The sequence below is a fragment of the Capricornis sumatraensis genome, chromosome 14, assembly GCF_032405125.1.
Source record: "Capricornis sumatraensis isolate serow.1 chromosome 14, serow.2, whole genome shotgun sequence".
Lineage (NCBI taxonomy): Eukaryota > Metazoa > Chordata > Mammalia > Artiodactyla > Bovidae > Capricornis > Capricornis sumatraensis.
Window position 1 is genome coordinate 69,198,831 of NC_091082.1, and position 16,837 is coordinate 69,215,667.

The 16,837-nt window shown below is 35.2% G+C and overlaps 1 protein-coding gene across 2 annotated transcripts in view; it reads left to right on the forward strand.

Annotated features, from left to right (window-relative positions):
- The window catches only part of XPR1 (xenotropic and polytropic retrovirus receptor 1), a 200,908-nt gene that overhangs the window by 141,621 nt on the left and 42,450 nt on the right, over positions 1 to 16,837 (forward strand). For both annotated transcript variants that reach the window (XM_068985691.1, XM_068985692.1), the window contains exons 5-9: positions 3,360 to 3,509; positions 3,781 to 3,864; positions 6,278 to 6,359; positions 14,427 to 14,617; positions 14,783 to 14,962. In XM_068985691.1, the coding sequence (XP_068841792.1) occupies positions 3,360 to 3,509; positions 3,781 to 3,864; positions 6,278 to 6,359; positions 14,427 to 14,617; positions 14,783 to 14,962 (687 nt within the window). The remainder of the gene's footprint in view (positions 1 to 3,359; positions 3,510 to 3,780; positions 3,865 to 6,277; positions 6,360 to 14,426; positions 14,618 to 14,782; positions 14,963 to 16,837) is intronic.

A 16,837-nucleotide genomic window follows, 5' to 3' on the forward strand; every position in this document is an offset into this window, starting at 1 on the left:
CTGAATGTTGAGCTTTAAGCCAAATCTTTCACTCTCTTCTTTCACTTTCATCAAGAGGCTTTTTAGCTCCTCTTCACTTTCTGCCATAAGGATGGTGGCATCTGCATATCTGAGGTTATTGATATTTCTCCTGGCAATCTTGATTCCAGCTTGTGCTTCTTCCAGTCCAGCGTTTCTCATGATGTACTCTGCGTATAAGTTAAATAAGCAAGGTGACAATATATAGCCTTGATGTACTCCTTTTCCTATTTGGAACCAGTCTGTTGTTCCATGTCCAGTTCTAACTGTTGCTTCCTGACGTGCATACAGATTTCTCAAGAGGCAGGTCAGGTGGTCTGATATTCCCATCTTTTTCAGAATTTTCCACAGTTTATTGTGATCCACACAGTCAAAGGCTTTGGCATAGTCACTAAAGCAGAAATAGATGTTTTTCTGGAACTCTCTTGCTTTTTCGATGATCCAGCGGATGTTGGCAATTTGATCTCTGGTTCCTCTGCCTTTTCTAAAACCAGCTTGAACATCAGGGATTTCACGGTTCACGTATTGCTGAAGCCTGGCTTGGAGAATTTTGAGCATTACTTTACTAGCATGTGAGATGAGTGCAATTGTGTGGTAGTTTGAGCATTCTTTGGCATTGCCTTCGGGATTGGAATGAAAACTGACCTTTTCCACTGCTGGGTTTTCCAAATTTGCTGGCATATTGAGCACAGCGCTTTCACAGCATCATCTTTCAGGATTTGAAACAGCTCAACTGGAATTTCATCACCTCCACTTGCTTTGTTCGTAGTGATGCTTTCTAAGGCCCACTTGACTTCACATTCCAAGATGTCTGGCTCTAGATTAGTGATCACATCATCATGATTATCTGGGTTGTGAAGATCTTTTTTGTACAGTTCTTCTGTGTATTCTTGCCACCTCTTCTTAATATCTTCTGCTTCTGTTAGGTCCATAACATTTCTGTCCTTTATCAAGCCCATCTTTGCATGAAATGTTCCCTTGGTATCTCTAATTTTCTTGAAGAGATCTCTAGTCTTTCCCATTCTGTTGTTTCCCTCTATTTCTTTGCATTGATCGCTGAAGAAGGCTTTCTTATCTCTTCTTGCTATTCTTTGGAACTCTGCATTCAGATGCTTATATCTTTCCTTTTCTCCTTTGCTTTTTGCCTCTCTTCTTTTCACAGCTATTTGTAAGTCCTCCCCCGACAGCCATTTCTCTTTTTTACATTTCTTTTCCATGGGGATGGTCTTGATCCCTGTGTCCTATACAATGTCACGAACCTCATTCCATAGTTCATCAGGCACTCCATCTATCAGATCTAGGCCCTTAAATCTATTTCTCACTTCAACTGTATAATCATAAGGAATTTGATTTAGGTCATACCTGAATGGTCTAGCAGTTTTCCCTACTTTCTTCAATTTAAGTATGAATTTGGTAATAAGGAGTTCATGATCTGAGCCACAGTCAGCTCCCAGTCTTTTTTGTTTTGTTTTGTTTTTTGCTGACTGTATAGAGCTTCTCCATCTTTGGCTGCAAAGAATATAATCAGTCTGATTTTGGTGTTGAGCATATGGTGCTGTCCATGTGTAGAGTCTTCTCCTGTGTTGTTGGAAGAGGGTGTTTGCTATGACCAGTGCATTTTCTTGGCAAAACTCTATTAGTCTTTGCCCTGCTTCATTCCGCATTCCAAGGCCAAATCTGCCTGTTACTCCAGGTGTTTCTTGACTTCCTACTTTTGCATTCCAGTCCCCTATAATGAAAAGGACATCTTTTTTGGGTGTTAGTTCTAAAAGGTCTTGTAGGTCTTCATAAAACCATTCAACTTGAGTTTCTTCAGCGTTACTGGTTGGGGCATAGACTTGGATAACTGTGATATTGAATGGTTTGCCTTGGAGACGAACAGAGATCATTCTGTCGTTTTTGAGATTGCATCCAAATACTGCATTTCGGACTCTTTTGTGGACCATGATGGCTAATCCATTTCTTCTGAGGGATTCCTGCCTGCAGTAGTAGATATAATGGTCATCTGAGTTAAATTCACCCATTCCAGTCCATTTTAGTTTGCTGATTCCTAGAATGTCGACGTTCACCCTTGCCGTCTCTTGTTTGACCACTTCCAATTTGCCTTGATTCATGGACCTGACATTCCAGGTTCCTATGCAATATTGCTCTTTACAACATTGGATCTTGCTTCTATCACCAGTCACATCCACAACTCGGTATTGTTTTTGCTTTGGCTCCATCCCTTCATTCTTTCTGGAGTTATTTCTCCACTGATCTCCAGTAGCATATTGGGCACCTAATGACCTGGGGAGTTCCTCTTTTGGTATCCTATCATTTTGCCTTTTCATATTGTTCATGGGATTCTCAAGGCAAGAATACTGAAGTGGCTTGCCATTCCCTTCTCCAGTGGACCACATTCTGTCAGACCTCTCCACCATGACCCGCCAGTCTTGGGTTGCCCTGCAGGCATGGCTTGGTTTCATTGAGTTAGACAAGGCTGTGGTCCTAGTGTGATTAGATTGACTAGTTTTCTGTGAATATGGTTTCAGTGTGTCTGCCCTCTGATGCCCTCTTGCAACACCTACCATCTTACTTGGGTTTCTCTTACCATACCCAGAATATTTTCTGAATATATTTTTTTGATCAAAGAAGCAAAATAATATATATTAGCTATTTTGAAGAGTTGTACATAGAAAAATGGAGATGAAGACGTTTTGAATTTCAGTTCAGTTCAGTTCAGTAGCTCAGTCGTGTCTGAGTCTTTGCGACCCCATCAGTCACAGTATGCCAGGCCTCCCTGTCCATGACCAACTCCTGGTGTTCACTCAAACTCACGTCCATCGAGTCGGTGATGCCATCGAGCCATCTCATCCTCTGTTGGCCCCTTCTCCTCCTGCCCCGAATCCCTTCCAGCATCAGAGTCTTTTCCAGTGAGTCAACTCTTTACATGAGGTGGCCAAAGTACTGGAGTTTCAGTTTTAGCATCATTCCTTCCAAAGAATAGCCAGGGCTGATCTCCTTTAGAATGGATTGGTTGGATCTCCTTGCAGTCCAAGGGACTCTCTTCTCCAACACCACAGTTCTGAATTTAGGACTTCCATTAATTTACATGAAATAAAAATAATAGGATTCATAATCTAGAGTTTCTTTGTATTACTAATAGCATATTACCTCGAAATGAATAAATAAAATAAAAAGAAAGAGTCTTATCTTTTTATAATAAATGCTTTTATAAAAGCATTGCCATTTCCCTTGGTGCTCAATCTTCATTCATCTCAGTCAGTGCAAAATGCTTATTGTTTTTCATTTTCTCTTGTAGTCATGGAAATTATAGTAGTGTTTCTTATTTCTTTCTGTAGAATCTGAATTTTACAGGGTTCCGAAAAATCCTTAAAAAGCATGACAAGATCCTGGAAACATCTCGTGGAGCAGATTGGCGCGTGGCTCATGTAGAAGTAGCCCCATTTTATACGTGCAAGAAAATCAACCAGCTCATCTCTGAAACTGAGGTACAGTCATCTCACTTATATACCACATATTTTTGATAACATGAAAGTCTTATTTTAAATGAAGTAATTCCTCATCTTTATTCTCCTTTTGTTGTTAGTTGCTTTAAATACATATATTCTTACTCATGATTTTTTCTTTTGCTTTATTCAGTATATATTCACCAAGAGTATATCAGAATACCATATATATTAATATAAATGGTTCAGAATTATTGATGCATTACTCAAGTTTAGTATAACCTCCATAAATATTTAACAATGTGTCTTTTAGGCTGTAGTGACCAATGAACTTGAAGATGGTGACAGACAAAAAGCTATGAAGCGTTTACGTGTTCCCCCTTTGGGAGCTGCTCAGGTTAGTATTTGTTTGCAGTTGTTCAGTTGGTTCATGTGACCTATTTAATAATCAACGCAGTCTGTTAGGGGGCTTCCCAGGTGGCGCTAGTGATAGAGAATCCACTTACCAATGCAGGAGAAGCAAGAGATCAGGGTTCACTCCCTGGGTCAGGAAGATCCCCTGGAGTAAGAAATGGCAACCCACTCCAGTATTCTTGCCTGGAAAATTCCATGGACAGAGGAGCCTGTCGGGCTATGGTCCATGGGGCTCCAAAGAGTTGGACCTGACTGAGCATGTGTGTATGCACATGCACGTGTGCGCACACACACATGTAGTCTGTTAGGTGATAAAATATACTGGTGTCATTACTTTAAAAAATGTTTCACCCAAAGTTTGTGAGTACTTATTACTACTGTTATTCTCATTTTAAAAAATCAGATGCCAGATTTCACTTCATAATAAATTGTAATGTCTTCTGACCTTTCTCTTCTTACCCTGTACTACTGCTCTTGTTTATTCTGACATGCTAACTTCATCTGAGCAAATAATTTAAGATGAGATATTTATTAGATGATATGAAAGTGGGGGGGGGTCAAGATATTCTGGGCTACTACATACTTTCATCCAAAATGCAATAGTTATGCATAAAAAAGCATCTGTTAAATGATATCTGCATAGCAGTTATACCAAAAAAACACTTTGTGTTACCTTTTGTGTCATAAACTAAATCTTCATAAATTTAAAAGGATTTAAATCATAGAAAGTGTGTTTTCTGACCAGAATGGGATGGAAATCAATAATAAAAAGAGCCTCTTCATCCCTGTTAAAGGTGTTTATGGAAAACCTAAAACTGATATCATACTTAATGTGAAACATTGAATGCTTTCTCCCTAACTGGGAACAAAAAATGTATTCATTCTTACCAGTTCTATTTAGCATTGTTCTGGAGGTTAGGGCTAGTGCCGTATGGTAAGCAAAAGAAATTAAAGACAATTAGATGAGAAAGAGAAGTAAAACTGGTGGATTGTTTTGTTTTTGTGTTTTGCCGATGACATGAGAACCTTTATAGAAAATCTAGTGGATCTATAGAACAGCTATATGTACTAATTAGTGAGTTTATTAGCAAGGTTGATGATTACAAGATCAATATATAAATATTGGGGGATAAATCTGACAGAAGATGTGCAAGACTTTTATATTGAAAACTGAAACATGCTGGAGAAAAATTAAGACAGATGTGAGAGAAATTTGAAAACCAAGTATTTTTAAAATATTACTTCTTCCTAAGTTGATTCATAGATACATCACAAACAAACTCAAAATCTCAACAGACCTTTTAAAAAATAACTACTAAGCAAATTTAAAAATTTATGTGATATTACAAAGGACCAAGAAGAGCCAAGACAACTTTGGAACAACTTAAGTTGAAGGATTAACACTACGTAGTATCAATACTAAAGCTACAGTAATCAGGACAGTGTGTTACTAGTGTCAGGACAGGCAAATAGATTAATGGAATAGAAATGAGTCCAAAAATAGACCAATACATATATGAACAATTAATTGTCAATGAAGATGCAGAGGCACTTAACTGGAGAGAGGATCGTCTTTTCAACAAATGGTGCTAGAGGAATTGGCTTTCTTATGCCGAAAAATGGGACTTCCCTGGTGGCTCAGACGGTAAAGCATCTGCCTACAATGTGGGAGACAGGGTTCAGTCCCTGGGTCGGGAAGATCTCCTGGAGAAGGAAATGGCAACCCACTCCAGTATTCTTGCCTGGAAAATCCCATGGACGGTGGAACCTGGTAGGCTACAGTCTGTGAGGTCACCGAGAGTCTGACACAACTGAGCAACTTCACTTTTACTTATGAAATGATATTCTGAAATGCCATTCAGTTGAGAATCTCTGGTATATATTTACAAATTCACTTGAAGTTACTCGGTTTAATACTGTAAATACTTAGAAATGAGTATTCTTATTTTTACCATTATATAATTTAATTTATAATTTATAATTTTTATAAATTATATAATTATATAATTTACTAATTATATAGTACCAAATATGTGAACTCTAATTGAGTAATACTGACTTCCTAAATTTAAAGATGTACACATTGTAAAAATGAAATTGCACTAAAATCTTTTTTATGAGGAAACTCAGTGTTTATATAATTTGATGTTTTAGATCTTAATTTTCTTTATTTAGTGACATGTATTTCTGTAAAATAAACAGGCAACTCAGCTCAGTTCTGATATTATTGGATAATGATGATTCTCTAGCTCAGATTTTTGAAAATTCCCATCATAAAATATTTCTGTTTTCTCTGTAGGACTTTGAGGCCTGTAGTACTAATTTTATTATACTATATGTTTAATGTATTCAGTATTTTGCCCTGTACTCAAAATGCCATTTCTCTCTCTCTACAGCCTGCACCAGCATGGACTACTTTTAGAGTTGGCCTATTTTGTGGAATATTCATTGTATTGAATATTACTCTTGTGCTTGCCGGTGAGTAGTTTAAATTTTGAATTAAATTATTCTTACTGATCTGCTTATGTCATATTTTGTCCCTCTAACAAAGCTGCCACCCAACTGCCAAAGCTACTACTGAAGGAGAAATCTGTCAGGTTTAAGTCTGTTTTTTTGTATAAATGATGGGGGAGTGGGTGTTGGTTGGTTATTTTGGCTCGTTTTTCCTTTTGGATATAGTTACCCCTTTAAACATTGCTAGTTTATGACTATTCTCCATCATTTTCAGGGTTCAGTTATCAGGAACCTCAGGTCCCTTGATCACAGATAAGAGTAAATAAATATTACAAAATTTATGCACTAAATAAGCTCATTAACTTTGCTTTCTGGAGACTCTTTCGCATCACTTCTAGAACCTATTTACAATTACTTTGCATATGATTTTAAGAAACTTGGTTATATAGTATTCTATAGAATTTAAAAATTATAAAGAGGTAGGAGGAATTGATGGAAACAAGTGCATTCCCAATGTCAAGAAATGATACAACAAGGAAGGCATAATCTTACTAAACCAGAATTTGACTTACCTCTCAGCAGCATTTGACATTGTAGATCACTCCTTGAAACCTTTTCTTCAGTTGATTTTGTTGGGAAACCACAAACAACTGGTTTTCTTATTAAACTTCACTGGCAGTTTTTTCCCAGTCTCTTTTGCTAGTTATTCTTTACTTTTGGCATTTAAATATTGGGGAGTACCTCTGGGTTTAATGTTCAACTCCTTCTCTTTCTACATGCATTTTCTAACTAGGTGATCTTATTCAAGCCTATGGCTAAAATATCATCTGTATGCTAATAACTCCCAAGTTTATATACTTTTTCCTCTGAAATGATATCTCATTGGCTACTTAGATGTCTAATTTTTTTAATGACTAAATATGCTTTCTCTTCCATATAGCATCACCTCTCACCAGTTTCTCAAGCCAAAAACCTTTAACCTTTTCCCCCATACTCATCTCCAATCCATCACCAAATCCTGTTACCCTGTCCTCAAAAAAGTTCTGAATCTGTCCAACCCCACCAATACCATCCTTGTCTAAACAACCATTTGTTCAGTATACTGCAACAACCTTCTGAACTTGTCTCTATGCAACCACTCTTGCCTTCTTATAGTTACCAGTGTCTTTTTGTGGCTTTTTTTTTTTTTCAATGCAGGTTAAATCTAGTTCTGTATCTTTAGGGTTGAATGCAGATTACTTACATAGACTGTATGGAAATGCTACAATAAAAAAGAACTTAGTCCTAGATTGATTATCAAGCTAACTGTTATGGAAAACACGTGGACTTATTTTCAAAGGCCTTGCCTGGGTTACAGTCCCAGCTCAACTATTTGTTAATTATTAATTTGTTAATTGGCTTTAAGGACATCACTTAAGTTCTCCAAAGCAATTTCTTCACTTGTTAAATGAGTTTAATACCTTAAATTTACAGTGTTGTATTAAAATTCATTCAACAAGTAAATTTTGTATATCTGTGATTAGGCTTGCTACCTTGAGTCTTAAGATAAATAAGAGAATTATTTTCCTCATGAAGCTTATTGTTACATAAGGGAGATTGAGACATTAAAACAATAATAATACACTACAAAATAGAAAGTATTTTCTAAACAGGTCAAGGGAACAAGTGATTACTTTCAAATGAGAGCTTCAGGGAAGACTTTATGAAAGAAATGGTATTTATCCTGGGTATTGATGGAATAAAAGGCATTCCAACAGAAAGAGATAGATGAGCAGAGATGTAGTTGGCTGTTTTAGAGGGTGAAACATAAGAGGAGGGAATAAGTTTTGAAGGAGAGAAGTGGTAAATTCACCTAAGGTGAAAAAGAGTATTAGATGATACAAATGAAAAGATACCTTGAAGCCAGTTCATAGACATCAGCTAAGAGGTATAAGAAAGCATTTATAGGTATGAAGTACTATATCAATATGATATGTCATATGAGATGGAAGTGCCCTTTCTGTAGGAAAAAGCTTATTCATCTGTGTGTGAATTTTTTTCTTTCCTTTCCAAGATGAGCATGATGTTAAGCATGGTGTTAATAAGACATAAGAATAGATAAATAAACTTCATTCTTTTTATGTGAATGAATTGAAACGCTTTCCTAAATTCAGGGACACGTTGGGGGTTTGTTTTCTTTCATATACGTAGCCTGTGTTCTTGTGAGACAGTCTGACTTATTTTCTAATGTGTGCTTTATGCATTTAGTATTGTACATTTATGTTCTCTCCCCTCAGAACCCTTCTTTGTTTAATTTTTGTGTGTCTGTGAGATAAATACAGTTAAAGCCAGCTGTCTATCCTTATTTATCTCCCAGCGGTTGCTTAAAAGATAACAGAGTTGAGAATTGAGAGAGAAACTCAGCAGTAGTAATGCATGTACAAGCATGATTCTTTTTTCAAACACTGACATAAAAAAACAGTGTGCATAATTGCTGTAGTTCCTCAAGGGGACATGACCTAATATTTAATAATTTGTCTGAAACTCACATATTCCAGATAGTTAGTGTTATGAAGATGAAAAGTTACCTGCTCAGATTTTTTTCAAACTTTTCCTTGTAGTTTCCTAGTAACCTATACTTAATTGATATAATAATAATATGTCACATTTCACTTTTTGAACAGAGTTAAGAGTTTAACCATTAAAAGTACATGAGGGAAACCTTCTACACTGTTGGTGGGAATGTAAATTGGTAAACCACTATGGAGAACAGTATGGAAGTTGCTTAAAAACTAAAAATAGAGCTACCATATGACCTAGTAGTCCCACTCCTGGACATAAACCTGGAGAAAACCATAATTCAAAAAGGTACATGTACCTCAGTGTTCATTGCAGCACTGTTTACAATAGCCAAGACATGGAAGCAGCCTAAATGTTCATTGACAGAGGAATGGGTAAAGAAGATGTGGTGCATATATACAATGGAATATTCAGTTCAGTTCAGTTCAGTCACTCAGTTGTGTCCGACTCTTTGTGACCCCATGAATCGCAGCATGCCAGGCCTCCCTGTCCATCACCAACTCCCAGAGTTCACTCACACTCAACGTCCATCGAGTTGGTGATGCCATCCAGCCATCTCATCCTCTGTTGGCCCCTTTTCCTCCTGCCCCCAATCCCTCCCAGCATCAGAGTCTTTTCCAATGAGTCAACTCTTCGCATGAGGTGGCCAAAGTACTGGAGTTTCAGCTTTAGCATCATTCCTTCCAAAGAACACCCAGGGCTGATCTCCTTCAGAATGGACTGGTTGGATCTCCTTGCAGTCCAAGGGACTCTGAAGAGTCTTCTCCAACACCACAGTTCAAAAGCATCAATTCTTCGGTCGGTGCTCAGCTTTCTTCACAGTCCAAGTCTCACATCCATTCCTGACCACTGGAAAAACCATAGCCTTGACTAGATGGATCTTTGTTGGCAAAGTAATGTCTCTGCTTTTCAGTATTACTCAGCCATAAAAAAAGAATGAAATAATGCCATTTGCAGCAACAGGGATGGACCTAGAGTTTGTCATACTGAGTGAAGTAAGTCAGACAAAGAAGGACAAATATCGTATGATACCACTTATATGTGGAGTCTAAAAAAATTGTATAAACAAAGTTATTTATGAAACAGGAAAAGAGTTATACATGTAAAAAACAATCTTATGGTTACTGGGGCGGATGGGAGAGAAGGATAAATTGGAAAATTGAGATTGACATTTACACACTACTATTATATAAAATAGATAACTAATAAAGACCTACTGTAAAGCACAAGGAACTCTACTCAGTACTCTCTAGTAACCTATATGAGAAAAGAATCTAAAAAAGAATGAATATATGTATGACTGACTTGCTTTGCTGTATAGCAGAAAGTAACACAACGTTTTATGTCAACTATGCTCCAATAAAAAAGAATTTTTTAAGTGCGTATGAGTGTGAAATAGCAAGCGCTTTCATACTAGTGGTAAGAGTATTAATTGTTGCAGTCTCTTTAGAAATTTGGCAGTATATATAAAAAATTTATAATACAATCAGTTTGATTAAACATATTATTCCTATAAGCTTATCTTGTAAACATACTTGTACCTGAGTGCAAAGACATGTATGAAAGGAGGGTATTCATTGCCATTTTGTTTATAACAGCAAAATTCTAAGAATGTCTCAGATGTCTATCAGGAACGGTTTAAAAATATATATATGACATTATTCCTATACAGTGGAATACCATGAAGATATTAAAGTGAGTGAATGGAAATGGGTATAGTATTTTGGAGAACTGCTTGGCAGTATCTACCAAAATTGAATTTAGTATATGCTATACTGGGTTGTTTCTCCCTTTTGGCTAATGTGAATTTTGCTGCTTTGAACACGTATATACATGGATTTGTTTGGGTACCAGTTTTCAATTTTTTGAATATATATCTAGGAGTAGAATTGCTTAATTATATGATAATGCTTTTTAACCTTCTGAGGTGCCACCAAATTATTTTCTACAGAGGCTCCACCATTTTCTGTTTCCACGAGCAATTTATGAGGATTCTGTTTTCTCCACATTCTCATCAATACTTGGGAATTTCCTGTTGTTTTTGTTTTGTTTTTTTTTAAATTATAGCCATCCTAGAGGGTTTGAAGTAGTATACTTACATGGTTTTGATTTGCATTTTTCTAATGACTAATGATATTAAGCATCTTTTCATGTGTTTTTGTCTGTTTATGTATTTTCTTTGGAAAAATGTCTGTTCAAGTCATTTTGGTAGCTCAGACAATAAAGAGTCTGACTGCAATGCAGGAGACCCACGTTTGATTTCCTGAGTCAGAAAGAGCCCCTGGAGAAGGTAGTGGCTACCCACTCCAGTATTCTTGCCTGGAGGATTCCATGGACAGAGGAGCGTGGTAGGCTACAGACCATGGGGTCATAAAGAGTCAGACACAACTGAGCAGCTAGCTGTTTCTTTCACTTTCAATGACTAATGATATTGAACATCTTTTCATGTGCTTATTGGCTGTTTGTATATTTTCTTTGGAAAAATATCTGTCCAAGTCCTTTGTCCATTTTTTAATTGAGTTGTCGTCTTATTGCTAATTTGCTCGAGTTCTTTATATATTCTGGATACTAGACCCTTATCAGATACATAATTTGCAAGTATTTTCTCCCACTTTTTAGATTATCTTTTTCTTTTCTTGATAATGTCCTTTGATATACAAATTTTTTAATTTTGATGAAGTCCAGTTTATCTGTTTTTGATGTTGTGTTACTACTCAGGCTTTTGATGTTGTATCTAAGAAGCCATTGCTGAATCTAACCAAAGTTCTACAAGTTTACCCATATATTTTCTAATAAGAGTTCTATGGTTTTAGCTCTTATATTTAGCTCATTCATCCACTTTGAACTAATTTTTGTACATGCTGGAAAAATGGGGTCAACTTCATTCTTTTGCATGTGAATAACCAGTTGGTGAATAACCAATTGTCTCTGTACTATTTGTTGAAGAGAATATTCTTTTTCATTGAATAGTCTTGGCTCTCTTGTTGAAAATCAATCAACCAGAGATGTATAAATTTTTTTTCTGAGCTCTCACTGTATTTCATTTGTCTGTATGTCTATGTTTACGCAGTACTATTTGGGAGTAAAATTTGAAATTGTGAATTGTGAGTCCTCCACCTGTTTTATTCAGTATTGTTTTGGCTGTTATCTGGGGACCTCTTATAATTCCATATGAATTTGAGTACCGAAAGAAAAAAAGAGCCATTAGAATTTTGATATAGATTGTATTGAATCTGTAAAGTAGTTTGAGTAACATTGCCATTTGAACAGTATTGCATCTTCCAGTCCATGAATATGGGATTTCTTTCAGCAGTGTTTTGTAGTTTTCAGTGTCCAAGTCTTTCACCTCCTTGGTTAGATTTATTCCTTGATGTTTTATTCTTTTGTTTGCTCTTGTAATTGAAATTATTTTCTTAATTTCATTTGATTGTTCATTGCTGGTGTATGTAAGGGCAACTGAATTTTGTAGACTGCAATACTGCTGCATTTATTAATTCTAGTAGTTTAACTGTGTATTCTTTGGGATTTGTACTTATTTTTGTTTCCTGAATATTGTAATGTATGTGTGTTCTTAGCTTGGGAATCAGTATATAAAACTATATACACATCAAAAAAAATTTTTTAACCACCTAACTAATCTTCTTGTTAGCATACTTATTCCTTTGCAGTCTGTTCTTCACATGACAGAGTAGTCCTTTAAAATTATTAGTCTGGTTGTATCACTTATATGCAAAACCTTTCATTGGCTTCATACATCTGAGTAAAAGCTTAAATCTTGGCAAAGTACAGCAAATCCTACCTCATATGCCTTTAGGTAACTTTTTGCCACTTTACCTCTCATTCATTCTAGTCATAGTGGCCCTGGTCTTCTTCCTGTTCCTGGACTACATGAGGCTTATACATATCTTAGGGTTCTTTGTCCTTCCCTCTACTTGGAGCCTCCGTTCCTCCAAATACTCACACAAGTTAGGCTTTATTTCCTTCACATGAGTCAGTCTCTATTTCCTTCACACAAACCAGTCTCTGTTTCCTTAAGATTCCTGCAAATATCATCTTCTAACCACCCTACCTAAAATACAGCTAATACTTTTTTCTTCAAAATTCTTATCTGATATTATATAGAAAAGAACTTTCCTGAAGACAGTTATTTTGTCTGTTGCTCATTATTGAATCTCCAGGTTGTAGAATTGTGTCATACATAATGGGCACCACATAAACATTTGTCAAATTGATGAAAACATCAATTTTCATCGCGTAAAAGGAAAAAGAAACTGATACATACTGAATATTCATAATGGGCCAAACATTGTTTTAGCCATTTATGTTGTCCAGATTTAATCTTCTTTACAAACTGATGAGAATAGATATTCTCCCCCATTGACCAACAAGGAAACTGAGAGTTAGAAAAATTAAATATGCCCTAGTAAATTTAGGACTAAAATCTGATCTATAGTATTTGACTCCAAGTATAAAATTTCAAGTGAGTACTAAGAGTAAATTTTATAGTTATTTGGAAAATTGAGAAATTGGTTGCCAAATTGAAATTTTTGGCACATAGGCTCAAAGTGAAACATATTGATTCAGTCAATTTATGAACAGATGAGAATCTGACTTTTAAATAATGTAGAAATAGAATTGGTCAAAAGAAGGAACAAGGCCGTTTCAAGTACAGGGAACAACTTAAGTAGATATGAAAAGTGAATTTGTTCAAACAAAATAAAATTTATCAGGTGATAAGAATTAATTTAGGGGCATTATGGGATAAGTTTGGGAGAAGTGAGTTGGAGATCAGATTGTGAGGAACTTAAATCGTGAGGCTCACATGTTTGAACATTATAATTATTGGAGAGCTATAGGATAGTAGTGATATTGAACATTTGTATGGGCATATGGACAGTTGAATGTAGTAATTTAAGAGTTTGGGCTTTGGAGCAAAACTGAGTTAAAATCCTGGCACTGCTGTATACTAGCTTGTTAACCCTGAGCAAATTATTTAACTTCTCTGTGCTGTAGTTTCCTTGTCAATCAAATGGAGATAATAGTTTTTAACTCACAGAGACATTGTGAAGATTAGATAAATTGTTATTAAATGTTAAGGTACAATCCTTAGGATGTAGTAAATAAACATTCTATAAACATTGTTGTCATTTATATATTTCATCTTTCACATTGCTTTCTTGTATACTGTTTTTTATAATTTTCATAGTAACTCTGAGGTAGATATTACTATATCCAGCTCAATGATGGCCAAACCAAAGCCAAAGAAGTTTTGTCATGCCAGAAATTCTTGGCTGAGCTGATGGTTCTAAGGCTGAAAGTCAAATTTTCTGGAAAATTATTCTGGTAGAATTTTGCAGAGTAAAATGAAGAGAAGAACCTTTAAGCAAATTTATCAGGCTCTTGAAATAACCTAGGATCACATTTTGAATATTAAAAATTCCTCTGCCAGGGCTATATCATTGAGAAGAGAAAAGACAGTTAAAGGACATGTTGCAGATTTCCTGACTAACCAGTTAATTGATATTCTTTCAGCTATATTTAAACTTGAAACAGGTAGAAATATATGGCCCTTGATAAGAATCTATCGGGGTGGCTTTCTTCTGATTGAATTCCTTTTTCTACTGGGCATCAACACGTATGGTTGGAGACAGGCTGGAGTAAATCATGTGCTCATCTTTGAACTTAATCCAAGAAGCAATTTGTCTCATCAGCATCTCTTTGAGGTAATCAAACCAGATATAATAATACTAAACTCTATTTTCTATTTGAAGGGGATTGTTGATAATAATTAAGCCATTTTTCTTATCTTTGTTTTATTAAAGATTTTCTATGTAATGGTAAAAATAAAAATAATTTTCTTTGTTTTTGTCTTTCCCATCCTTTATCAGATTGCTGGATTCCTTGGGATATTGTGGTGCCTGAGCCTTCTGGCATGCTTCTTTGCTCCAATTAGTGTCATCCCCACATATGTGTACCCACTTGCCCTTTATGGATTTATGGTTTTCTTTCTCATCAACCCCACCAAAACTTTCTATTATAAATCCCGGTTTTGGCTGCTTAAACTGCTGGTAAGTCCAGAAATTTTGTATCATTTGTAGAGTGATATATTGAACTTTGGCTTTCTCCAGAATGAAAACAAAACTGTATTGCCCAACTTTAGAAGACATGTTCACATTGTAGTTTAAATGAGTGGTAGCCCAGCTCCAGGAGCAAAGAACACAGTGTAACTGATACACTTGATGTTGTGCAGTACAGTGGCCCCAAGAAAAGCACTCATGCATTTTTTTTTCCTCCATAATGGAGTAGTGTCGAGATATTAGTGATTTTGGAAAGTGATAATAATTCATAATTAATTACTATACAGATTATTTAATCAACTGTGATAAACATACAGAACTTTGTTTCCTTTTTTTAAGGTGGTTAAACTATTATATACCTGTTAAATTACCATAAGTAGTCAAATATTTTTATTTTGTGAAGTATTGGGTCTCTAAAAGCAGTAGGATTATCTTGTTAGATCTCCAAGTTTAGTTTGAGAAATTAACTTTTTAAATTCCATTTTGCCTATTTCTTAATCTCAAAATCAAGCAGTCTTAGCATTAGGATATGAAATTTCCTGCAAAAATGGTAGCTATATTATACATTTTGGGATATTGTAAAGATTGCCCTAGAAAGGAACTCCTGCTTACTCTCAAATTTAACCATCTCTGTTTTGAAAATCAGTTGAGAATGTTTTAATATAATTATTTCATAGATTATAAAATACAGCTAATAGTAGAGTGAAAATTAGTAATTGACCAGTTTCTACAAACTTTCAAAGTCCCCAATTACTGTCTCACTTTTTTTTTTAACCTTGTAATACTGCCTTGAAAACTATAATTTTTATTTGTTTTTCCTTTTGTATGCCCCTTAGGGTTAGCAGAATTTTTGTTGTTGTGCTTAGCAATATACTCTTTGCATATAGCATTAACTAAATTTTTTAAATCTAAAGATATAAAATATCACCTTTCTCTTAAAAAAACATAGTAAGCACTAAACAAATTAAAAGCAACCTGTGTTCCAGTATAAGTAAGTATTTATAGCAATATGGAAAAGAAAATAGCCCAGATCTTGATTTCTCTTCTCCCCAGTTGATTGTTCATTTATTTGTATTTATTTGTGTATCACCAATGAAGAGTCTCCCTCTTTTCCACAAACTTTATTGAATATAAATAACTAAATAGCAAATCATTCCCTTTAAGTATAGCACCACTGGGCCTAATTTTAAGTTTGTATTCTGAGTGTGGGACTTAGCTGTTGAGGTGTGTAATAAGTCATATCATCATCCCCTTTAATGTGTTTTGTCATCATCTAGGAAAACATGCTTTTTAGAGAACTTTTTTTAAGACAAAAATTTGGGCCCTTTTTTTTTTCTCTTTTGAAATTTGTGCTAAAAATAAATCATTTCCAGTTACTACAACAATATTACATTACCGTTCTTATTTTGAGGTTGTCATTTTATTTCTGGATTTTGTGTTATTTTCATAAACATGTAATATTCTTCTGGTTACAGGAAAATAACTTCAAAATTATAAACACATTTTTCCTTCCTAAATTATTATGAAATCTCTATAAAGTTATCTCAGATGAGATTTGGAAGACTTAGAAAATTCAGGTGTTAATATGATTGCATCATTACAATAACAAAATAGTACAGTTGTGTACATTATGTGCTAAGTGAGCATTTCCCCAGTGCATCCTTCTTTGTTTAAATAGGAAGCTGCTATGATTCATGCATGACCAGTTATTCTTATTAGCAGAATGATTCCCCATTGAGTAGATATTTATCTGTGCATCTGTTGTGTGTTAATAAATGAGAACTTGTTGATGGAATAGGTTGGCAGTAATATTAGAAGAAGAAATAAGAGAATAGTAAAATATACTGTCAGAAGCAGTGACATACA